The following is a 25922-nucleotide window of genomic DNA, read 5'->3' on the forward strand; positions in this document are numbered from 1 at the left end:
ATGTTCAAATGTTCGATACAAGTGTCTTCTATTTTTAGCTCTGCTCTTGAATTTTTCTATTGCTATTGAATTTTTCTTTTAAGTATTTTTTAGTATAATTCTTAATCTCTGAATTCTACCTTGTATGTATCTCATAAGTCAAATGTTTTCTATATTTTGTCCCTATTTTCTATTTCAAGCCTTTAAAATTGATTCGAAGGAAAATAATTCAAATTATTTACCAAAATGTATGGACCTCAATCAAATGACAGGGATCTCTGAATACCAACAGATGATATTTGATGGAAGCAGTTTTGAACTTATTGACCTGCCATCACAATAACTCATATTCCCCACTTTTATACATCCTCAAAATATTCAAACGCATATTTATCTATAAAATGATTTTTTTTTATTATTTTCTTTTTTTGTTATAATAATATTCGATATTTAATGCAAGCATTATAACTAGATTTTCGATACATGGGATATACGGAGGTCGTTATATATAAATATGTACAGAGTAATAAAAAACACATCTTTAAAATACATGGTACACGATATACCATAATGGATAATATAAATTATACAAAATAAAAAAAAAATACTACAATAATACATATGTATATATATAAAAGAAAAAAAAAAACACAAAATTACATACAAAAATTCCTACTTGGCTAATTATGAATTAATAAAAAATATCGATTTTTTTAGTATCAACTGGCTCTAGGTTATTGTCGTCCAATATATATTTATATATAGTATATAATGTATATTGATAATGCTCCTTGGTTTCTGTTGGGGGGTTTAGAGAAAGCAGCATTTGCTACCGGGGGGATTGTTTGTGGCAATCCTTTTATGTGCAATTAAAAAAAAAAAACAAAATTATAAATTCCTGAGTCTAATTAATTATTTAATGGGGGAAAACATGGGGTTCCTTCGGGGAGGTGTTTCCTACTAAGAATGTTGTGTATATAATTTTTTGATTAGTTATGCTTGTTTCTTGTCCTTTTTGTTCTATGGAACTCTATAAAAAAAATATTGCATATTATTGCTTCTAGTAGAAACTAATATTCTATTGCTATTTTGAACTAAAATATTTTGGCACTAGATTTTCACAAAAATTTTCAAATTCTAAAATTTCGATTTCCTTGCCATGGAAATTGATTTTCCGGTGCCAAAATACAGTGGTGTAATTGGTATATTGCTTTCGATCCACTTTGTTGAGTACCTAACACGTATCGGTACGTCCATTAGGTTTTGATATAATTGCCTTCTTTTATGGTTTCTACTCCTCTTCCCCTCAAACCATGCCAAAATCTGTACAAACGGCAGTGGGTTGATTATTTTGAGGTTTCTCCCTAACCGAGGCAGTGGCTGTGGAAGAATTTGCTGCTGCTGACGCCGCCGCAGCTGCTGCAGCGGCCATATTCAATTCCACCAATGTATCAATGCTATTCAAACTAACACCCTGCAGGATTTTCTGGGCTGCCAATGAGGTAAAATTAAACGATAAATCCGTTAGGCTGGGAAAGTTGTAAAGATCCTCTGCCTCGGCTTGATGTTCTTTGGAAAGACTTAAACGCCTATCCAAGGTGTCCTTGCGTATGGATTTATCCACCGAACTTAGGCAGTTGGTATCCTTTTGGGCCAAATTTGGTTCACTGCCAATCGAGTTGAGATTCTTTTGCAGAATCTGGGCCAAGCTACCCCCACCACCGCCTCCCCCTCCAGAATTATTGGGATTTCCACTCAGCGAAGTGTTTGAATTCAGATTATCATTTTTGGCCAACAGAGTTGAAGAGTCATATCTCAAATTGTTTAGCTCACAATTCGAATTAATGGTCTTGTTCAAAGTGTCCTTGGATGACTTCTCATAAAATCTGAGATTACCCACCGAACCGGTCATTTCCAGCTTAGCCTTGCTGAAATCAATGCCACTCATCAGTTTCACATCATCACAGGGTGTTGTGGGCTGGGAATCGCTGTTCTTCAGCACATTGTTTTTATAAATCAACTGGCCTGCATTGGAGGGGGCCACTGCCAGACTTAGCTTCCGACTGTTATTCATGGTTGTGGTCGTTGGCGTTGTGTTGGTATTTGTACCTGATTCCATGAGATTGTTCTTGGAGGCCTTTGGAAATTCAATGGAATCATGAGGCTTATCCGAGGACAAGGAGCTTAAATATGACATGGAATCACAGGTTTCGGTATCCGAACCACGATTCGAACCACTTTCCGCATATATTTGATTCTCAGGGGTGACTGGCAACTCCGGCGTTTGACTTTTTTCCTTGCCATTTTGCCTTAGCTTGTGATTGGCCCCGGCGGCCATGTGCTGCTTGGACAGAGTTTTCTTGATGATCTCGCCTCTCTCATTCATGGTGGTTTCATTGTTGAATATAAACACATTGGAATTCTCATTGAGTTTGCTGTTCTCAAAGGTTATAACACTTTGAGCCGGGGTGTTTTGGACCACAATTTTGGTATTTGGCAGACAATGTTGGCCATCATTGGAGGTGGTCAGTTTGAGGGTAATTGAATTACTCGATGGTGAATTGGCAATGGCTGCAGAATTTTCCATATTTTCTGCCTGGCCATTTAGACGGGATTCCAAGGGAGAACTCGAATTGCCCGATTGGCCCGAGCCCATATGCTTGGGAGAGCTGGTATTGGGCGTGGAGGTAGAGGAAGCCTGATTTCTCATTATTTGCTCAGCATTACGGGCCCTCAACACCTGATGTCGTGGGGTTCCCCTGGGCGAACCATTCAACATTATTATGGAACGAGGTTGTATAACTGTGGAACTGCTGGAACGTTGCGAATCTAGACTAGAATGACCACTTGTGCGTACATACGACACCTTGCCGCTATCAATGCTGGAGGGTCCCGAGGTGCCGGCATACAGAGAAGTTTTGCCCGATTCCAAACTTGAGGGACCACTTTGCCACATACGATAATCGGGTCGGCTGTCCGAATTTCTATTGTTGGCAGGTGTTAGTTTCGTTGAAGCCGTCGTGGTGGTGGTAGTGGTGTTCCGCGAAGGCGAATGCTCCAGCATGTGACGAGCCACTGAACCGCTGTGTATGGATTTTTGTGAGCTACGATATGGTGTACTGGCCCGAGCCGGCAGTGTATTTGTATTGCCATTATAATTGGAGGTTGGTACGCCAACACCACTTCCACTACCATTCGTTTTATTATTTAAATGCGATGTGGCAGGTATGGATTGTGTAGAACGGGGCAGAGAGCTACTACTGTAGACAGGCGAACGTCTTCGTATGGGTGAACAATCTCGCGAAGATATCACAAATGTGGATTCACTTGACAAATTGCGGCGATGTCGGCGCGGCAGGGTCAAGGAACGTTGACTCAACTCCGAGCCATCATAGAATGTGGAATTCGACAAGGTGTGTACCGTGGGCATGTCCTGGAAGAGGAAAAACGTCAAATTAATATTGGGCCAACTAAATAGAGTCAGATTCGTAGCTTTGAAACAATAACAATAAAAGTACTCAAAAAATATCAGAATTGATCTAAGGGATTTTCTTAAGGCTAGACTAGACATGATGTTAGAGTCACATGTAAAGTTTTTCACAATTATCTGTTACATTTTTATAGCATAATTTAAGGCGCTGTACAGAATTTAAGATTAAAGGAATTTTTATTTAAAAACGGAAGACGAAACACCGAAAATCAAGGTGTACAGTTATATTCGGGCTATACAAAATAAAGTAGACCTACATTGACAAATTTTTTGCAATAAGTTATTCTAGCCACTAAGAGACCGAAATGCAGCTTATTTGGATGTTATCTGATAAACTTCGAACCCTTTGAAATATCGAAAAAACAGGAGGTATACAGGGTGAGATGAAAAAACTGCAACAACTTTAGACTGCTGTCATTTCTAAGCCACTCGTCCGACAGCTGTTAAAATTATTCCAGTGACAGCTTATTGTATTGTTTACAAGCGTACAAAAGCATTTTGTCGAGAATTTTCGTGATGGAATTCAAACGTGATAGTGTGATTTCTTTATCTTTGGCTGGAAAACCACAACTGGCTATCGTTAGAGCACTCCAGCATTTAAATTTGAATAAATCTTTTATGGCTCTTACCATCGCTCGTTACCGTGATACTGGTAGCGTAGCCCGACGTCAAGGAAATGGACGAAAAAAAAAAAAACAGCAACATCAGCAGAAATGGTTCGAAAAGTAAAGAAGCGACTTGATCGAAATCCTCGTCGCAGTGGCCGAAAAATGGCTCGTGAGCTGAACATATCGCAATATTCCATTCGGTAAATAGTGAAAAATGAGCTCGGGGTAAAGCCATTGAAATTCCAATTGGTGCAAAAACTTACAACGCAACAGAAAGAAAATAGACTCAAAAGAGCTAGAGTTGCTTCGCTTGGCCGAAAGTGGTGAACTATCGAATTTGGTTTTCTCGGTCACCGATGAGAAAACATTCGTTGTCCAGCAGTTTGTAAACAAACAAAATGATCATGTTTAGTTGCCAAAGAGTTCAGCTGAAAATGTGCATCTTCGGTTGGCCACCAGAACTCAAGCGCCGGTCATGATGTGGTGTGGGCCGCCATAACAGCCAATGGTCGCTTTCCGCTAGTATTAATCGACCGTGGCAGCAGAATAAATGCCGAATATGATCGCAAAAATATTTTGGCCGCAGGCCTTGGACATTCCAACAGGACTCAGCATCGTCGCACTCAGCACGCGCCACCCAAGAATGGTTACAAAATGAGGTTCCTCGCATCATTTCCTGCGCACAATGACCACAAAAATATCCGGATTCCAATCCGTTGGACTATTGTGTCGGGAGTATTTTTGAAAGCAATGTTGGCACTAAAAAATGCCAAAGTGTCGATCACCTCAAGCAGGCACTTCGCCGGGCCATAATATCACAGAGCAACATTCGGGCAGCGTGTGACGGTTACGTTGGACGTTTGGAATAATTCGTGCCAAAGGTGATGAATTATAGCAGACGAATTATAGGAGAATTTTGCACAAACTCACATGAAGTACGGTTTTAAACAATTCGTGACGTTCAACTAAGATTTTGACTTCTGAGACCTGCAGTAGTATTTTATGGAAATACATAAAGCGCATATTTGGCTGGCTTAAGTCATCGCCTGGCTTCTTCGTAAATGAACAAAGGAGTTTTAGGTTGACCTAGTTCGATTTTGGCCCTAGGCTCCTTTGTTCATTTCCGAAGAAGCCAGCCGATGACTTAAGCCAGCCAAATAAGCGCTTTATGTATTCCCAGCTTAAGAGACACTTTTAGTGACTCGCTTGGTAATCAAAATGTTCTACCGAAATGATTCTTCTGTGGTCATCATTTCAAAGATACTATATAACCAAATAATCTTAATTTGAATGTTTCAAAATCTATGAAAGAGGGGTGACTTCGCCTTCTATATTTAGGTTATTTTGCGATGGAAATATTCAAAACGCCGATACACGACCAAAATGTGCCTAAATAACGGTTTTAGACCCTAGGCCTCTTTGGGCATTTTAGCAGGGTCCGTCCGTCTGTTTGGTCGACTGGTGGGTATGATAACTCTCGAAGATATCATTCGATTTGATCCAAACTTGGAACAATGTAATATTATTATCAAACTTAAATCGAATTCAGAGATGGATAATACCGATCCACTCCTTCTGGTATCTCACCGACAAAAGGTCAGGATTTTAGTAAGACATTATTTTACCTCATTGAATAATAAAGGATCACCTGATTTGTTTGAAATTTTGCAAATCCTAATATTTGTGTAAGTGCTAGGTATTGTGTAAAAAACGGACAGTATAGGCCCATTCCTTCTAGCATCTCCAATATTTCTACCAGCCCTAGATCGGGTACGAAAATAACTTAGAAGGAAACACTAATATTAGTACTTCTCCTAAAATTCTGAATGAACATAAGGCTCATAAAATTCGTAATTAGCATCTGATTGTTTACCAACTTCATTATACTCGATCTGGTGTGGAGAGGGATATAGCCTGCCAAAGCTTCAAGTAACTCTCTTACAAAGGGTCAACATGAATATATTGTCAAACTCTGAGGGTACATATCTGCCTTAAAACCGACATACTTATTTGTTACTTTAAAATTTACAGGGAGTGCCTAAAAGTATGCTATAAAATGCCTAAGCTTAATGTGAAAAACCAAACGACGTAGATACCGATGCAATAACTTTAGACGTTATTTTTTGAAAGCTACCGGATCGAGATGCCCAAATATGATCTTTTGATTCACTTACATGATCCTGGGTCTGTGTACCCACACTATGAAGATGTACCGCCTTGGAATTAAACCATTCCGCTGGTGGAAACTGGGCAGAGTAGGTTTCAAGTTGACGTGACTTATTTCGGCCGCTGCGGCGAAATAGACGCGATAACAAAGATCCTTTTTCTGGAAATGACAAAACGAACAAATTAAACTAAAATCGTGTCCATGAGACCATAGTCACTTTGACTCACTTGGTGATGAGGAATCTGTGCTTTGGTACTCCGAACTACTGCTATCCGTGTTTAGGGTCTGAGCATAGGTTTTCGATAGGCTACGCGTTGAGGCACATCGCTGTAAACGTTTCGATGAACCAAACAGTCGTAAGCTATGCCTTCGTTCCAGACTTCGAGGTGTGGGAAATGAGGAGCTGCGTCGTTTTGAGGTTCGTGGATATAGGATTTTATCACTTGGGTTGCCTGAAAGGGGGAACACAAGAGATTTTCATTAAATGTTTCTACATTCCCTCCTCTCTCCGCGGAGAACTTACCACCACATATAACATCGGCCAAATTCGTCTGTATACACTGGTGTGTCAAATCTCCATCACGTTCGGTAGAAATTTCACCATACAACGAATGTAGGGCCTCCTCGTTGGTCATTAACATGGTGCGCGGCTCTGAGGGTACACTTTCGGCCGATTCATTTAAATCTTCATAGCCGTTGTGATGACTGCGCGGCCGTGAACGGGAACGTCGTCTTCTGTAGAAACGGAAAAAAATAATAATTATAAAATGTTCAAATAAATTTTCAAAATTTCTGGGGTCCAATTCCTGTTCCATGAAAATATGAAATTGAAAATTTTTTAAAAGAAAAATGTCGATTAAAATTTTTTATTAAAAAAAATATTTTTTCTTCACTATTTTCACAGAACAAGAATTTGCGCCCCCGCTGAACTTACTCTGGCGTCAGTATAAAGTAACCCTTTGCCGTCTGATAGATTTTCTGATCCTGCATCAGCTGGGCCAGTGAATCGTAAATCACCTCCACGGAGGGTGCCGTCATGTGTGGAAATCGTACTTGTATCTTTGTGCGTATATTTTCTATGGTTGCTGAATGACCTTCGGCCGTTAAGTCCATAATAACATCACATAGAGCTTCGGGTAGCGGGGTAAATTGACCCTGCATAATGGGCGTTACAATGCAGTCCTCAATGTCACCTAAAAAGAAAGTAAAAAAGAGAAAAGAGGTTAGTTAAGTTAGCTTCGGAGAAAGAAAAAAATAAAACGATATTTTTGAAATTTGCATTTTTTTAGCGATAAAAAAACCTTTCATGGGTTTTTCGGCAGTATAATTTAGTTGGAAGGCCAAAGGGAAGCCCTATGTAAAGGACGATTTTTAAGAGCTATAGGAAAGTATTTTCCAGGAAAAAACATAAAATTCTCAAAAAGGCATGATAGTTTTATTTGGATTGATAGTACCCTCCATATAATTTAAAAATACTTGAAATCAGGATTTATCCTTATAAAGAGACGATACCAAAAAGTGGACCGATTGGCTTCTTTTTTTTAAAGAAGCGATTCTTGAAGTAATTCAAAGCACACACTAAATTGTCAAAGCTCTATATGGCGAATTATATCTCAATATATTGGGTCTGCCTTGTGTATGGTCAAGCTATATAAAGGCTTTAAAAGAATTAGGCCTAAAAACCTGAAACTCATTTAGGATTTTAATTTACAAACCAATAACTATAAAATCCGCTTGAACTTTCCACAATCCAGACTGGCTATTGGACAGTGGAATTATGAGAAAATGTTCATCAAATCAAAAAAAGTGCTAAATTTGTCGAAAATAAAGAGGTTTTTGATGATATATTTTCATGGGACATGTTAGGTATATAACTTTCATTTGGTCAGAGACTCTTAATGAAATTTAGTCTAGAATATTTCTTGCTTTGACACTTTCCCCCAAAAAATCACGTATTAGGCGAGATTTTGGCATGAAATGGAAAGATGTTAAATTAGAAGTAAATAAGTTAAAAATTATCAGTCGGGTTTGCCGACGGATGTATATCCTCATCCTATGTTCGATTTTTTAAATATATTTTGACTTGTGTTATGATAATTTAAACTATTGACCCTCTATGACCCTCTATCCAAATGAATAGGACCATTTTGTCCATTTCGTATCGGACCTAAATAAATATGATATGAATATTGTGGCATGACAGGCTTGGACTACATCGACTACTTCCTTCACCTTATATGAGATGCAGGGTGAGATGAGAAAACTGCAACCAATTTCAGACTGCTGTCATTTCTAAGCCACTCGTCCGACAGCTGTTAAAATTATTCCAGTTACAGCTCATTATATTGTTTACAAGCGTACAAAAGCATTTTGGTGAGAATTTTCCAGAAAAAAGTTATTCGGGATGGAATTCAAGCGTGATAGTGTGATTTCTTTATATTTGGCCGGAAAACCACAAGTGGCTATCGTTAGAGCACTCCAGCATTTAAATGTGAATAAATCTTGTGTGTCTCGTACCATCGCTCGTTACCGTGATACTGGTAACAGCGTAGCCCGACGTCAAGAAAGTGGACGGAAGAAAACAGCAACATCAGCAGAAATGGTTCGAAAAGTAAGGAAGCGACTTGATCGAAACCCTCGTCGTAGTGGCCGAAAAATGACTCGTGAGCTGAACACATCGCAATATCCCCTTCGGCAAATATTGAAAAATGAGCTCGGGGTAAAGCCATTGAAATTCCAAAAAGGGCAAGAACTTACAGCGCAACAGAAAGAAAATAAGCTTAAAAGAGCTAAAGAGTTACTTCCCTTGGCCAAAAAGGGTGAACTGGCGAATTTGGTTTTCTCCGTCTCCGATGAGAAAACATTCGTTGTCCAGCAGTTTGTAAACAAACAAAATGATCGGGTTTACTTGCCACAGGGGTCAGCTGAAAATGTGCACCTTCGGTTGGCCACCAGAACTCAAGCGCCTCCTATGGTGATGGTGTGGGCCGCCATAACAGCGAATGGTCGCTCTCCGCTCAGAATAAATGCCGAATATTATTGCGAAAATATTCTGGAGGGTATATTAAAGCCGTGGGCACGCAAACATTTTGGCCGCAGACCTTGGACATTCCAACAGGACTCAGAACCATTGTTCTCAGTACGTGCCACCCAAGAATGGTTACAAAATGAGGCTCCTCTCATCACTTCCAACGGCCACCAAAATCTCCGGAAGTCAATACGTTGGACTATTGTGTCTGGAGTATTTTGGAAATCAAGGTTGGCATTAAAAAATACCAAAGTGTCGATCACCTCAAGCAAGCGATTCGCCGAGAATGGGCCAAAATACCGCAGAGCCACATTCGGGCAACAAGTGACGGTTTCATTGGCCGTTTGAAGGCCATAATTCGTGCCAAATGTGACCAATTCGAACAAATCGAAACTTATTCTAAAATTTGAAGCTATTTCCGACATTTTTTGCTTTCGTTCAATAAATTAAAAAAAAATGTATAAATTATGGCCTTTGACTTTGTTGCAGGTTTTTTATTTCACCCTGTATGGGTGAAATTTGAAGAGAGTTGGATGCTTATTTCGCTTCCTTTATGCGTTTTGTTTTTCAAAATCTTGAATCCTATGTGGGGGGAGGTACCTGAAGGAATGGTCCGATCTGTACCATTTTCATAACAGATCTTGTGTTGATGGAAATATTGAGATGTACCAAGTCTCAATGGAATCGGATGATGATCTCGCGTTTCAAAGGCTTCATGGATTATCAAAATGTTGACCATTTGTGGGGAGGTACCAGAAGGAGTCGACCGATATATACCATCTTCACAGCAGATCTTGAGTTAGTAGAAATAATGGGACGTGTGAAATATGAAGACAATCGAGAGCTTATTTCGGATTTTAAAATAGTTTTGGTTATTCAAAACTATGACCCTTTGTAGGGGAGGTACCTGAAGGAATGGTCCGATCTCTATCATCTTTATAACAAATCTCGTGTTTATAGAAATATTGAAATGTACCAAGTCTGAATGGAATCGGATGATGATTTCGCGTTTTAAAGGCTTCATTGATTATCAAAATGTTGACCCTTTGTGGGGGAGCTACCAGAAGGAGTGGGTCAATATATCGACATCTAGTGTTAGTAGAAATAATGGGATGTGTTAAATATGACGACAATCGAGCGTTTATTTCGAATTTTAAAATCGTTTTGGTTATTCAAAACATTGACCCTTTGTGGGGGAGGTACCAGAAGAAATGGTCCGATCTCTACCATCTTTATAACAAATGTCGTGTTTATAGAAATATTGAAATGTGCCAAGTCTGAATGGAATCGGATGATGATTTCGTGATTTATGAGCTTCATGAATGTTCAAAATTTTGACTCTTTGTGGGGGAGGTACCAGAAGGAGTGGGTCGAAATATTCCATCTTTACACCAGACCTTGGGTTAATGAAAATATTTTGATGTGTGTAAATTGAATCAATCGGACACTTACAGCACATTTCATAAAAGTTATATTTATTCATAATTTCGAACGATTTTGGGGAAGTACTTGATGGAGTGGACCGATATAGTCCATTTTCGCACCTGATCTAGCATTGATTTAAAAATTCGGATTTTCATAGTTAAAACAAAATCAGATTATCCTTTCTCTTTCTGCGGAGTAAAATAGTTGTTCTTTTTTTGAAATTTCGACCTTTTGTGGGTGCTGTACCAAAAGGAGTGGACCGATACTGCCCATCTCCGAACTTGGTATAAATTTGATAATAATATTACGATGTACCAAGTTTGGACCATATTGGATACTCCCTTCGAGAGTTAGTTAGAACGACGGACATCACTAGATCGGCTCCAAATATTCTGAAACGGAATTGGCCCTTTTCGAATAGGGTATAAAACCGTTATATCGACTAGACACGTTTTGTCCGTATCAAATGATACATACCCTCTGTAACCATATGGCTGAGGGTATAAAAAAAAAGGATTTTAACCTGCCTATTAAAGAAGGTCCAAAAAGACCTCTTCGGTGACTTGCTTGGGGGTTAAATGTTCTACACAAATAATCCTCGGATTGTTGTCTGTAATACTGCCTAAAACACAATGCACGAATTACCAAGGAATTTTGGTTCGAAATTTCAAAAAAAAGAAAAAAAAAACCGAAAAGGAACTGGGGGGATTTAATCATTTCTGGCTCTACTTTCATAATCCGCAGGATTTTTGCTGCAGTTATTGAAAGAATTGAATCTAATTAATGTTAATTTTTCCGCTCGTATTTATTTAAAAAAATTATACATTTCAAATAATTTTCAATATTTAATTTTTTTCCCTCCCCTAAATTTCAAAACTCCAACCTCCTTGGTTTATATGTTGACGGATTAATGGGCGTTCTGGCAGGTGTTGGTTGTACTGTAGTCTGATTTCGTGGACATTGTGGTGGTGGTGGTTGTGGTGGCGATGCAGTTTTAGTAACTGGACAACGTGTGGGACTTTTTGCAGAACGTTCAGATCCACTTACAAGAGAAGAGGGCATATTAAAAGTTGCATTTCCCAGGCCACCCTTAAGCACAGAGGATATATCAAAGGTTTTATTTCCAATGCCAGCCCTAACCGCAGAGGCCATATCAAAGGTCGTATTACCAGCTTTACTTCCCGTTGGCAGGGTATAACTGCGCGATGAGGCCCTTATCACCCCCGAATTTTCATTGTAATTTTCTATGGAAACACTATTGGCTGATTCCTCGGTACCCTGGGGACTGTAGGTCATCGAATAATCGGTGAAATTACGTATCGAAGGTCCGGTGGCATTAGAGGTCTTATTCATGGTTGAATTTATTGCCACACCACCTGTGGCAAAGGAATTAGGGTTCATGGAAGAGGACTTGTCCCTTGAGGTGTCCATAAATGTCATTGATTGGGGTGACCATTGTTGGGCAGAAGATTGCCTCGAAGATTCATTGAAGGCTGCAGGTGGAGGTAATTTGAAGGATTCATTATTGGGTTCCGGACCTTGAGGGGCATTAAAGGTGCTATTCATGGGACATTGCCGTGTTGTAAAGGTGGTATTGGTGGGATATTGTGCTGTCCGATTGGCCGCCACTTGATATGTGGCATTTGCGGGTTTTCTGGCCGGAAGCGAATAGGTCTCATTGTTGGCTAGCTGTCGGGGACATCTTGGTGTTGAGGCCAAATTGGGATTGATTTGAAACGAATCCTCAAAGGTACTTTCAAAGGTGGGCTCCTCATCACTGAGGGTATAGGTCAGATCTTCACGAAATGGACAAGAGTTACTGGCATTATATGTTCCATAGGTTCTGGAAGCCATTGTACTCTCATCATAATCCTGGGAATCGTCATAATAGCTGGCTTCACCATACATCTCCTCAATTTGATTGGCTGCCTCTGCCAGAATATCATATATGTTACGTCCAGCACCACCTTTCAGACGTTTGTTGGCATGATTCTCGATCAGCTGCTCTTTCATCTGGGTCATGTACTGCCAACGCTCTGAGATGTTTTGGCGATCCTCATCATTGCTTTCATGGTTCCTATTGAGAATATCTTCCATCCTTTTATTTAGATCATCCTTTGGCAAGAGGAATAGTTGTGATGGCGCTATTTCCAATTTTCGTGACCAATAGATGATTTCTTTTTTGGTCACATCCGAAAAGTCATCATCATTTAAGGGATTCGTGACTGGAGATTTTGGGGTTGTCTGGGCAGACATGTTTGAATCAAAACTTTAATTTTTAACACAAAAATTTGTTGAGAACTTTTAACAATTTTTACTGATTTGAGAAAAACAAAGTTTAAATTTTCAAAATTTTTGACAATTTGTCGAAATTTTTAAGGGTTACCACTTTAACCAAAGTATATAAAATTTGTGGGAGGAAAATGTTTTTTTTTTTGTTTTTTTTTTTTTTTTGAATGTAATTACAAACAAATATATAAAAATTTCAAAAATGTTGACAAATATTTGTCTAAATTTTTAGGGTTGCCACTTCACCCAAACTTAAATTTCCAAACAAAATGTATTTTCTCACAACACCAATTTTTCTATATGTGATTTTGTAATAAAAAAAAAATAGAAAAAAAATAAAAAAAAAAAAACTTTTAATATTTTTATCAAACATTTGACCTTTTTCATTTAGGGTTGCCACTTTAGCCAAAAAAAAAAATTTCCAAAAAAAAAAAAAATTCTTTCAAAAAATCCTATACTAATTTTAAAAATGTTTAAAAAAGTTTTGAGAAAAAAATTTCCAATGTTCTAGGGTTGCCACCTTTCCCAAATTAAACTTTTCAAATAATAAAATGTTTTTCTATTTTTTAATAAAATATTTAACATTTCCAAAATTTGCCACTTTACTCAAAATTAAATAAAATTTCAAAATTGAGGAGAAAATATTGGCTCCATTTTAGGGTTGCCACTTTACCAATTAATAAGTTCCGTAAATAATACAAAATTTTCTGGTAACAGAAGGCTTGTCTATACATAATATCACAAAAAAAAAAAAAAAACAAACAGCCGAGCTTGGCTGTGGGATTTGAACCGCGGACCTCGGTGTGCAGCCAACTAGAAGTTGCCGTCTCTACGATCAGAGCAATTAACCCGTCTTCCTAAAGCAGCACTAAAACAAGTGTATGCATTGGAAGCAATGTAGTTGTTGTGGACAAAAAATTCATCACTACAAAAACAAAAAACTTTGCTGTGAAAAAGATCTGCCAATAGAACTTGAGTCGAACCTGGAGAGTTTCTAGTGTATAATTCGCATATGCTAATTGCAATAAGTTCGAAATATATCCTACTTTCCAGAGAACGGCCCTTGTAAGCCATCATCCACACCAAATATGCCTGATGAGCCGCTTAACCAACGGCGAAACGCGTCGCATAGTGGTGAGTGTGTGATAGTGTCTATCTGGCTTTCCTTTTCACTGCAAATTCCTGATCATTAAGCTCGTCTCGAAAGAGAAAACAAACACAAAAAAAATTTACATTTTTCATGATTGCCAATTTGCAAAAATCAAATTACCAAATAATAATTTTTTCCTATTTAAAAAAAAATATTTTCATAACTGTTTATAAAAGTTCGACTATATTCTATTAGGATTGCCATTTAACCTGTTTAAAAAAATATACATTTTGATAATTTTTTAAAAATTAAAGGGTTGCCACTTTATCTAATATTCGATTCCCCAAATGTTTGAATACCCTTCACCATTTGGAACGAATTTCGAAATTTTCAAAAAATAAAATCCTTAAAAAATTCTGTTAAAAATTTTAAGAATACCAAATATAGTCGTTATATTGGGGTCTTGATCAAAATATCGTATATAGGGAGGAGGCTGTGATAAGATCTGGACCTGCATAGACAATTTTCTGTCACAGACTGTAGCATCCATTACGAACTTCAAATACGACATCTAAAACAATTTCGGTGGGTATTGTACCTAAAATCGTCAAAATACCGAATATAGGGAGGTACTGATATTTGGGGCCTATACGAAGACCTGGACCTGCATAGACAATTTTCTGTTACAGACTATAGTTCCCATAACGAACTCTAAATACCAAATTTGAAATTGTGAATAATGTCGCTAAAATTATCAAAATACCGCATATCGGGAGTACCGTTATATGGGGGTCATACGAAGGCGTGGACATGCACGTACAATTTTCTGACATAGGCTGTATTATTCATTACGAACTTTAAATGCGAAATTTGAAATAGTTCCGGTAAATAATGTCGCTAAAATCATCAAAATACCGCATATCGGGAGGTACCGTTATATGGAGGCTATACGAAAACGTGTACCTACATGACCCATTTTCTGTCATAAGCCATAGTATCTATTACGAACTTCAAATACGAAATTTGAAAAAATTCCAGTAAATAATGTCGCTAAAATCATCAAAATGCCGAATATCGGTGGTTCTGCTATATGGAGGTTATACAAAGTCGTGGACCTGCACAGACAATTTTCTGTCTTAAGCCGTAGCTTATATACCAAATTTGAAACAATCCCGGTTAATAATGTCGCTAAAATCATCAAAATACCGAATATCGGGAGGTATCGTTATATGGAGGATATACGAAGACACGGACCTACATGGACCAAAAGTCCTGCAGACATAGTACACATTTGAGTAAAATTATATCAACCTACTTCATTTCGTTCGGAAGCTAGAGTGATTTCTACAGACGGATAGACGGACGGATATTGCTAAATCGACATAGAATGTTATGCTGATGAGAATATATATACTTTGTGAGGTCTAAAATGTATATTTCGAGGTGTTACAAACGGAATGACAAACTTAATATACCCTCCATACTATGGTGGAGGGTATACAAAATATTTAAAAGTTTGTCTGCATTTTTTAGGGTTACCGCTTCACCCAAATTTAAATTTTTTAAAATAACATCAATATTCTGACAGCAATATTTTTTTCCATACGTTATTTCAAACAAAAAAATATTTAATAATTTCCAAATTGTTGACAAAAAATGTGTATACTTTTTAAGGGTTGCCATACTAGCCAAAATTAATTTTTACAAAAAAAAAAAAAAAACAATTTTGTTGGCAAAAAAAAAAAAACATTTCTATATGTAATTCCAAAAAAATATTTCAAAACAATTAAATTTTTAAGGGTTGCCATTTTGTTCAAAATTTAATTTCTCAGATAATATAAATTTTCTGACAACAAACATTTTTTCTATATGCAATTTCAAAAAATATTACAAAATATCAAAACTGTCCACAACAATTTTAGGGTTGCCACAAAATTTAAATCACAGAAAAATTTCTTGGCAACTTTCTTCAACTTACCCACAGAACTGATGATATACGTTGCCGGCGGCTTGAGGACACTTCGTGCATATGCCCCTCGGACCACTTCCAGGGCACAGGGCTCGCCGCATACCAACAGCATACCCGGCGCCACATGACCAGCATAGCGCAAAGCCCGAGTAGCAGCTGTTAATGGTGCGTTCCACCAGCATTGAGCATTGGCCGATAAGAAATTCTGTAAAATAAATAAAAGAAAACATAAAAAAACGGGAAATCAGCAAAAGCATTCAAACACAGACAATTGTCATTTATTGTTAACGGTGCAAAAATAATAAATAAAAATAAAAAGTAAGAAAATTTAAAAAACTAGGTCTTCCGCACAACTGTTTGTTCAGTCGTTCCTTCCTCTTGCTTTCGTCATTACGCAAAATTACAGCGATAAGAAATTGGCACGTCGTTCACGTACCACCCCTTGACTAATGAATGAAATGGGAAAACATTTCAGAAAAAATGGGTCATATCCAAAAAGAAAATAAAATATTTACATTGATAAAACAATGGTCGTAAATGTGGTGGAGGTCACTTTACGCAATGTTCTGAAAAAATAGTTTGATTTTTATTTTTGCAGAATAATTTACGCATGGGTTTATTTATGTAATACCAAACGCATTTTTATACGCACAAATGTTACATAGAAATGGAAGAATTACTATCGTTAATATGTGCGTTCCGTATGAAAAAAAATCCAATCAAATTTATTCAAGAAAAAAATTCAACGGCAAAATGGAAGATTCTAAAACCAAACAAGAATTTCAGGTTCTAAAATAGAACAATTGCCAATTTTTAAGGCAGCTGCTGGGCCTACTGTATGTCCTGGACTATAATAATTACTTATACCTTAGCCTACATAAATAAGGTAGGACAAGAAGACTTCTTCTGACAACAATTTGAAAACAAACTTAGACGTTTTTGCACTATTGTGATTCGATCTTTTATACCCTCCTCCATACATGGAGGGTATATTATGTTTGTCATTCCGTTTGTAACTCTTCGAAATAATCATTTAGACATAAAATTTTGCACAGATCAGTCTTTTGTCTGCAGGCAGGTCAAGTTCGAAGATGGGCTAAATCGGTCCACGATATCGTAAAGCCCCTATATAACAGTGCCCCCGGTATTCGGAATTTTTATGATGGTAGCCACATTTTTCAATGAAATTGGAAGAGTACTGTCTATATAGGTCCAGGATATCGTATATCCCCCAATATAACGGTACCTCCCTATATTCGGTATTTTGATGATTTTAGCTACATTTTTTAACGAAATTGTCTAAAAATACATACTAGAAGTTCTTCCGAAGCCCTTTACTCCCTGGAAGAGAAATGTCTATATATGTCCACGATATCGTATATCCCTCATACAACGGTATCCCCCGATATTCGATATTTTGGGTACTACAGCCTCTGACAAAAAATTGTACATGTAGGTTCAGGTCTTCGTATAGGCCCCATATATCAGTACCTCCCTAGATTCGGTATTTTGATTATTTCAGCCACATTTTTCAATGAAATTGTCTAAAAAATACATACTAAAAGTTCTTCCGAAGCCCTTTACTCTCTGGAAGAGAAATGTATATATAGGTCCACGATATCGTATATCTCTCATACAACGGTACCCCCCAATATTGGATATTTTAGATTTTAGAGAAATTATTCACCAGAGTTTCTTCAAATTTCGTATTTAGAATTCGTAGTGGGTACTACAGGCTATGAAAGAAAATTGTACATGCAGGTTCAGGTCTTCGTATAGGCTCCATATATCAGTACCTCCCTATATTCGGTATTTTGACGATTTTAGTGTCATTATTCACCAGAGTTGCATCAAATTTCATATTTAGAATTCGTAATGGGTACTACAGCCTCTGACAAAAAATTGCATATGTAGGTTCAGGTCTTCGTATAGGACACATATATCAGTACCTCCCCATATTCGGTATTTTGACGATTTTAGGTTTATCGAAATTGATGACATTTTCGTATTTGAAGTTCCTAATAGCAACTACAGTCTATGACAGAAAATTTTCTATGCAGATCGAGGTCTTCGTATAGCCTCCATATATCAGTACCTCCCTATATTCGGTAGTTTGATGATTTTAGGGACATTATCCACCGGAGTTGTTTCAAATTTCGTGTTTAGAGTTCGTAATTGGAACTGCAGTTTATGACAGAAAATTGTCGCTGCAGGTCCAGGTCTTCGTATAGGCCCTATGTATCAGCACCTCCTAATATTCGGTATTTTGACGATTTTAGGTACATTATATACCGAAATTGTTCGAAATTTCGTATTTAAAGTTCCTAATGGGTACTAAAGCCTGTGACAGAAAATTTTCTAAGGGAGGACAAGGTCTTCGTTTGGCCCGATATAACGGTAGCTCCCAATATTCGGTATTTTGACGATTTTAGGTACGATATTTACCGAAATTGTTTGAAATTTCGTATTTGAAGTTCCTAAATGTTTTAATGGAGGACAAGGTCTTCCTATAGTCCCGATATAGCGGTTCCTCCCGATATTCGGTATTTTCATGATTTGAGCTAAATTTTTCACCGGATTTTTTTCAAGTTTCGTATTTGAATATTGTAAAGGGTTATGACTAAAGTTCCCTATGCTACGTCTTCGTAAAGGCCCCAATATAAAGGAATTTTAATAGAATTTTTAACGGATTTAATTTTTTGAAAATTTTAAAATTCGTTCCAAATCGTGGAGGGTATTCCAAGTTCGTCCCGGCCGAACTTACAACTTTTTTGCTTGTTACTTCTCTACAATGATATATCACCTTTCATCTCCCTCAACGTTTATTCCTCCTTCCTTTTCTTTTTACGCAGGATGATCAAATTATTTCCGAGAGGGGTAGATACAATTGCAATTTTAACTGCACATCGTATAACCTAACCTAGGCCAACAATTCTGGATTTCAATTATATTTTCAACAGAATTTAGACCAGCAGTCGTAGTTTTTTAATGATTTTTTAACAAATAACGAGTTAAGCTGTTATGGATGTGTGCGAGTGTATGTGTGTGTGGAGTTTTGTAACGAAAAATCCTTTTTAATTCAAATTCCTTTCAAAAAATTGAAGCTAAATTTGAGCTCTTTGGAGTTTCTTAATAATTGTCTTAAATTTATTTTCTTAAGAGGAGTGGAGGAGTTTTTTGGAGTAAATCATCTTTGCGTCTCATTTACATCCTCTTTTTTCTTCCTGGCTAATAAAAATTGGGATATTGTAATAAATTTAAATTCTATTTTAAAGACTTTCAGACAAACCATCGTGAAATTGTTAATGATTTTTTTTCAAATGTTTTCAGACCAGCAAACGTAGATTGTGTTTAAAGGACTTTCCGACCGACAATCCTGAGTTATTTATTTATTTATTTTTTTAGAGGACTTTCAAACCAATTTCTGTTGTTTTTTAAAGATGTCTGTAACGATGTCTTTACGTCAAATACTATTTTGATGATAATTTTTAAGAACCGACCAATAATCTTGGATTAAAAAAAAAAAAATTTGATAGGATTTTCAGACCTATAATAGTGGATTTAAAATGAAGCTTTCATTAACAACTTTTAGACCAAGAATGGTTGATTTTTATAAATTTTTCAGATGACTTCAGAGCCAAAAAAGTGGATATTACAATGACGAATTTTTAAATTAAATGTTGCATGGATTTGTTTATAAGTCCGTATCGAAGAAGATTCATTAGAAGATAATCTTGGAATTTTCTGATATTTAGTTATTTTATTCGACCTTTACTTTATTTTTATTCGACCTTTCTTTTAAAACAACAAAGACCTCGAGCTCAATTCTAGTAAACTCAAATTTGAAATAATAATCTTGGTATTTTAATGAACTTTTAGAAAAGCAATCGCAAATTTTTTTCAGAGGAGCGTCGTGAATTTTAATTATATATTAGAGATCGTTAAGATCAATATCGTAAATTTTTAAAAGGAATTTTAGACTAATAATTGTTATTTTTTTGCAAAAGATACTAGCATTTTTGTTTATTTTCACAGTACCTTTAAAACAAAAAAGAGGACATTTCACACCAAAAATATTTTATAAACAACTTAAATTATTTCTGATGGTCTTTTACTTATTGCCTTTTTATTCCGTTTTTCTTCCCTGAATTTTCCAAAAATTCCAATGATGCTCATTGTTCATATCGAAATGTCAAAGTTATATGGAAAACAAAAAAGTTACACGATTTTTTTTTTTTTTTTTTTGATACAAGTTTGCCTTGTTTACAATACAATAAATATGTTTTTATTCATGTTTTTTTTTTTTTTTAATGTCCCGCACGTATTGTCGTACCGAGAACACATGATGCATTTATCATGTTAAACATTGCATTCTAAACTTTGTTGACAAATGTGCGTCGAAACAACAAAAACAAAAATTGAATTTATTCTAAATGATAGTTGAAAAGTGAATAACAAGGTTGTTTTTTGTTGCATAAATGGTTCATTGACTTGGCAGCTCTGTTGGAGTGATAAGTATGAGTAATTTTTAGTTAAGTATACGTTAGGTGGATTTTTGAGGACATGAAATATAAGATGCAAAAAGTTGGGTACTCTACAGTATTGAGATAAGATTAGACGATAATGATAGTAATTGGGCCTGTTATTATTATTTTTATTTCAACTTTATATTCAATATTTTTTTTTTAATTTTCTTTAAGAATATTTTTGAAGGTCTACAATCTCAATTTCTAGCAGAATATTTTTAAAAGAACTATCAAAGAATTATTATTATTTTATTCAAGCAATTAGCGTGGAAGATTAACATATTTTTTTTAACCTCCTTCAGAGCACCAAACGTGAATTTTTTGAAAAATATCTTGACTCGACCTTTAGCTCCCCAAACGCAGATTATTTAAGAATGTTATTTAGCCCTTATCATTACACCAAACGTGGTTTTTTAAATAAATTATTTTTTGAACCTTTATGAGAGTGACATACGTGTATTTTTTGAGGAATATTGTTGACTCCCCTCAAATCCTCGAAACGTGTTTTTTTTTCACGAATATTTTTTACCATCTTCAAACTTCGAACCATGGATTTTTAAAAATAGAGAGACATGTTTTTTTTTTTTAATATTTTTGAAAACCAGTCAGAGGGCCAAACGTTGATTTATTAAAAATATTTTCACATAAACTTCAGAGACATAAACACGGATTTTTGTGTGGAGTGTGTTATATCACTTGATTCGGCTAAAACGTGCCTCATTGAAATATCTATTTTAGACCCTAGGTCTCTTTGGACCAAATCCGTTTCAGGACATTTGAAGTCGATCTAGCCTTGTTTGTCCGTCCGTCTGTCTGTCGACTGGCTGATGCGCACGATAACTCTCGAAGGAAGTATCCGAGTTGGTCCAAACTAGGCGCATCGTAATATTATTGTCAAACTTAGATGGAGTTCAAAGATGGGCCATATTAGTCCACTCTTTCTGGTATCTCCCCCACAAAAGTTCGAAATTTTCCAAAAAATATTTTACTGCACAGAAAGAGAAAGGATAATCCAACAGTGCTAGGTCAGGTACGAAAATGGGCAATGTCGGCCCATGAAGTACCTCCCCCGCAAAGGGTTAAAAGTTTAAATAATTATAACTCTTATAAAATATTATGTAACAGTTCGATTGCAGACATTACAATGATTTTACTATCCCAAGGTCTTGTATGAAAATGGACTATAACGATGCACTCCATCTGGTACCTCCCCCACCTGAAGGTGGAATATATCTTTGGGTTCCTTCCCCGCAGAAGCTTAATATGGCACCTTGTAATATTTATTTCAGACTTAGGTCAATCAAGATATATGTGATACACAGACATTTGCTGAGGGTATATATCTGTCGGCAAAACTGACCGATAATTTATTATTCGCTCTGTTTTAATCACACTAGAGTCAAAATGACTAAAGATAGGAAGCTAAAATTTTGCACATATCAGAGTTTTGTCTGTGAGCAGGTCAAGTTCGATGATATATGGCTATATCTATCCATGATATCGTATTGCCCCCATATAACGGTAGCGATATTCGCAATTTTGACGTTTGTAGCAAAGTTTTCAATGAAATTGTCTGAATATCCACAAAAGTAGTTCTGTGTGAGTACTTTACCCCCTGTATTGCCTATCTTGGTTAATGATATCGTATATCCCCCATATAACGGTACCTCCCTATATTCGGTATTTTGATGATATTAGCGGCATTATTCACCGCTTTTGTTTCAAAATTATGCATTTGACTTCGTACCTCCCTATATTTCGTATTTAGAATTCGTAGTGGGAACAACAGTCTATGACAGAAAATTGTCTATGCAGGTTCAGGTCTTCGTGTAGGCCCCAAATAGCAGTACCTGCCTTTATTTGATATTTTGACGATTTTAGGTACAATATTCACCGAAATGGTTTGCAATTTCGTATTTCAAGTTCCTAATAGGTACCACAGCCTGTGACAGAAAATTGTCTATGCAGGTCTTTGTGTAGCCCTGATAAAACGATACCTTCCCATATTCGGCATTTTGATGATTTTATCTACATTATTCACCGATTTTTTTTAAGTTTCTTATTTGAATATTGTAATGACTTATGACAAAAGTTGCCTATGAAGGTCCACCTCTTCGTATCGCATTTATTATCCTATTGAGATGAAATTTTCCAAACAACAATAATAGTTTGGCCCAAGGACGAAACCTATATAATGATAATCGCATGAGGTTTAGATATAGTCCCCATATATTTCTTATTTGAATATTGTAATGACTTATGACAAAAGTTGCCTATGAAGGTCCACCTCTTCGTATCGCATTTATTATCCTATTGAGATGAAATTTTCCAAACAACAATAATAGTTTGGCCCAAGGACGAAACCTATATAATGATAATCGCATGAGGTTTAGATATAGTCCCCATATATCTTCAACCGATTTTGGGTTAATTGTGCACCATATGGCCAATATAGGTCCATATGATCTGAATTTTGATACATCCCTCCGAATTCAGTCTATAAGCAGGTACATCAAATTTGATAAAAAAAATGGTTCAGATATAGCTATATATATATATATGTTTCATCCGCTTTGGTGTTAAAGTCCCTCACATTCGTATTATGCACTCCAAAAAAATGATGTTTGGTATCAGGCATTAGATGCAATCCAGAAATACATCTGTCAAATGTATCAAGATCGGTTCAGCTCCCACATATATCTCTAACCTATTTCGGGTTAATTGGGCACCAAATGGCCAATATCTGTCCAAAAGTCCTGAATTTCGGTGTATCCGAACGAATTTAGTCTGGAAGCAAGTACACAAAAAATCGGTTCAGATGTGGATATAGCTCCCATATATTTGTTTCATTCGTAACATGCATTCGTATATTCGTATGCATTCATATTCGTAATATGCATTCGACAACAATGATATTTGGTACCAGATAGTTCGGAAATGCCTTTGCCAAATTTTATCGAGATAGGCTAAGATTTAGATATAGCTCCCATATATATCCTTAATTCGATTTCAGGCTAATATAAGACCAATTGGAGTGAATTTCGGGACGTACGTTTCCATTTGGTGGAACTCGGCTCCGATATATATTTTTTTAATATAATCCTTCTCGAAGTAGAATCATGCACTCTATAGCAATGTTATTTGGTATAAAAGACAAAAATGTACCCGTCAATTTTAGTGAAAATCGATTCAGAATGGGATATGCCTTCCATACATTAGTTCCCTCTGAAACCAAGCTATAGCTGCTCTGAAGCCAAATGTTGATAGGCGGTATGATCTACTTCAAATAAATCCTTTTGTTATCGGAGCTCTACTAAAAATGCATAAGTGTGGAGGGTATCAAATAGTGGGTCCCGCCCGACTTTTAACTTTTCCTTACTGGTTAAGAATACTTTTTTTTAGAAGGACCATACGACAAATAATTGAAATTTTTAAAAATATTTTCCCAGAACCCTCATAATCGAATAGAAAATTAAAGGAACTTTTTTTTCGAAATTTAATTCAATTTCTATTTTTTAAATGCAAAAAAAAAAAAACAGTGATGAACAATCTCTTACTTCCGATCACATTTAATTTGATCTAATTATCTTTCGCTGGGAAAAAAAGATTTCTCAAATAAATTTCAAATTCAGTTGCTTGTTTAGAAGTGTTACACATAGAAAGTTCCGCTGTGGCTAACAAGTTCAAATAATTTGCTCGTACATTATTGTGGCGGTGTATGCATCTATCTATCACTCCAGCTATTTATGGTTTCCTTTAGATGCAGACGACAGATACATTCCTAGTAACTAGCAGCGGCAGAGCGGCACGTCCCACTTCTTTTTTTTTGGTAGGGACGTGGCCGTTACAAATACGAAACCGAAATTAATTTGTTCAAATAAGGTTTCAGGTTGTTAAAATACAACAGCAACAACAACAATAACAACAACAAAATACAAACAATAACAATTTAATTGAACGTGCTTCAAATGTTAGTTAGATTTATCAAACGGCGGAAGTTTGGAACTAGAAAAAAAAGTTCAGTAGTACTTGTAATTTGTTCGAAACGAAATTAAATTTCACATGAATGTGTGTGGTGGGCAGGCATGTGGCGAATGCTTGAGATTTTTTTTGTTTTTGCTTCGTTCACTGTTGTTGTGTGAAATGTGCAACGTAATGACATTCATTGCAAATGAAATGAAAATAGAGTTATTGTCGTTGTTGTTGTAATTACAATAAAACAAAGTCATATAACCTAATTATAAAATACTTGCCCTGGCCATATGTGTTCCATTGCGAATTACTAACGGCAACTAAATTATTCCCATTAGATACTAAAAATGATTCATAATCTAAGTCTAAGATTTAAAACCGGTGTAGATGGAGTAACAGTTTTAAAGATTAGTCTACTTTTTTATTTTTGTTGGAAATTCTTAAAACGTGTTTGCCAAACGTAGAGTTTTTTTTAAAAAAAGAATCATCTATTTTGGTATTCCCAAGATCATAATTTTTTATGAGTGTGTGATTCGGTTTAAATATTTAGCATAGCTGCTAACTTCTCAAGTAATCGTGTGTGTTAATTGAAACTAACCACAATATATACATTTTATTTAAATTACCTCATTCTGACTAATATCTAATGAAAGCGTATCGTAAAATACCGCTATCTAGAATCATTTATCTGCAATAAATTCATTTTTGTCTGAAATAAAATGACTAGATTGTGAATTTTTCCACTTTGCAATGGTATTTAAATTAAGTTCAACTTGGCAATAAATTTTAAATCAATTTTTTGCAAATAAAAAAAAGTAATTTATATTTTAATTAATTTTTTTAAATTTTATTGTTTGCTATAGTTTTTATCAACGATATTTGAATTTAAATTGAGTTTTGTTAATTTAAATTTTTAGAATAATTCAAGATAAACTTCGCACCACAAAAAGTCGCAATCATGAAAATTTTTAGTTTTATTCTAAAATGTGATTTTATGTCCTCAACTTCGATAGTAAGAATAGTATCTCTACGATTTTCTACTTCATTAAAGTTTTTAGTTAAATAAATAAAAACAAAATAAAAATGCTGTACGAAAAAAATATCATTATTTCCAATAAATGTTCATAAACTTCTAGTTTTCAAAATGTCCTCCAGTTCATACCATTTTGGGTCCCGCCATGTGAAACTTAAGGTCATATCGATAACTCACAGCTTAGAATAAATAAAAATTCCTTTCTTGAGTTAGCAATTTCTAACAAATTTCGAATATTTTTAAACCCTCATCCATGTGGCTAGAGATATGGTCAAAACTTGCCCAGTCAAAATAACGGGTTTATACCCTAGGTCTCTTTGTACCAAATCCGTTTCAGGACATTTGG

General features: G+C 36.0%; 1 protein-coding gene across 1 annotated transcript in view; it reads right to left on the reverse strand.

Moving 5' to 3' along the window:
• Window positions 1-374: 374 nt before the first annotated feature.
• LOC101890385 (ras guanine nucleotide exchange factor R) overlaps window positions 375-25922 on the reverse strand; it is a 44819-nt gene continuing 19271 nt past the window's right edge. Inside the window, exons 2-7 of the mRNA XM_005188620.4 lie at window positions 16055-16250; window positions 7179-7437; window positions 6768-6979; window positions 6472-6696; window positions 6252-6403; window positions 375-3412 (exon numbers count right to left, since the gene is read on the reverse strand). Of these exons, the coding sequence (XP_005188677.2) occupies window positions 1286-3412; window positions 6252-6403; window positions 6472-6696; window positions 6768-6979; window positions 7179-7437; window positions 16055-16250 (3171 nt within the window). The 3' untranslated portion in view covers window positions 375-1285. The remainder of the gene's footprint in view (window positions 3413-6251; window positions 6404-6471; window positions 6697-6767; window positions 6980-7178; window positions 7438-16054; window positions 16251-25922) is intronic.

Source organism: Musca domestica, unplaced genomic scaffold, assembly GCF_030504385.1.
Source record: "Musca domestica strain aabys unplaced genomic scaffold, Musca_domestica.polishedcontigs.V.1.1 171, whole genome shotgun sequence".
NCBI lineage: Eukaryota > Metazoa > Arthropoda > Insecta > Diptera > Muscidae > Musca > Musca domestica.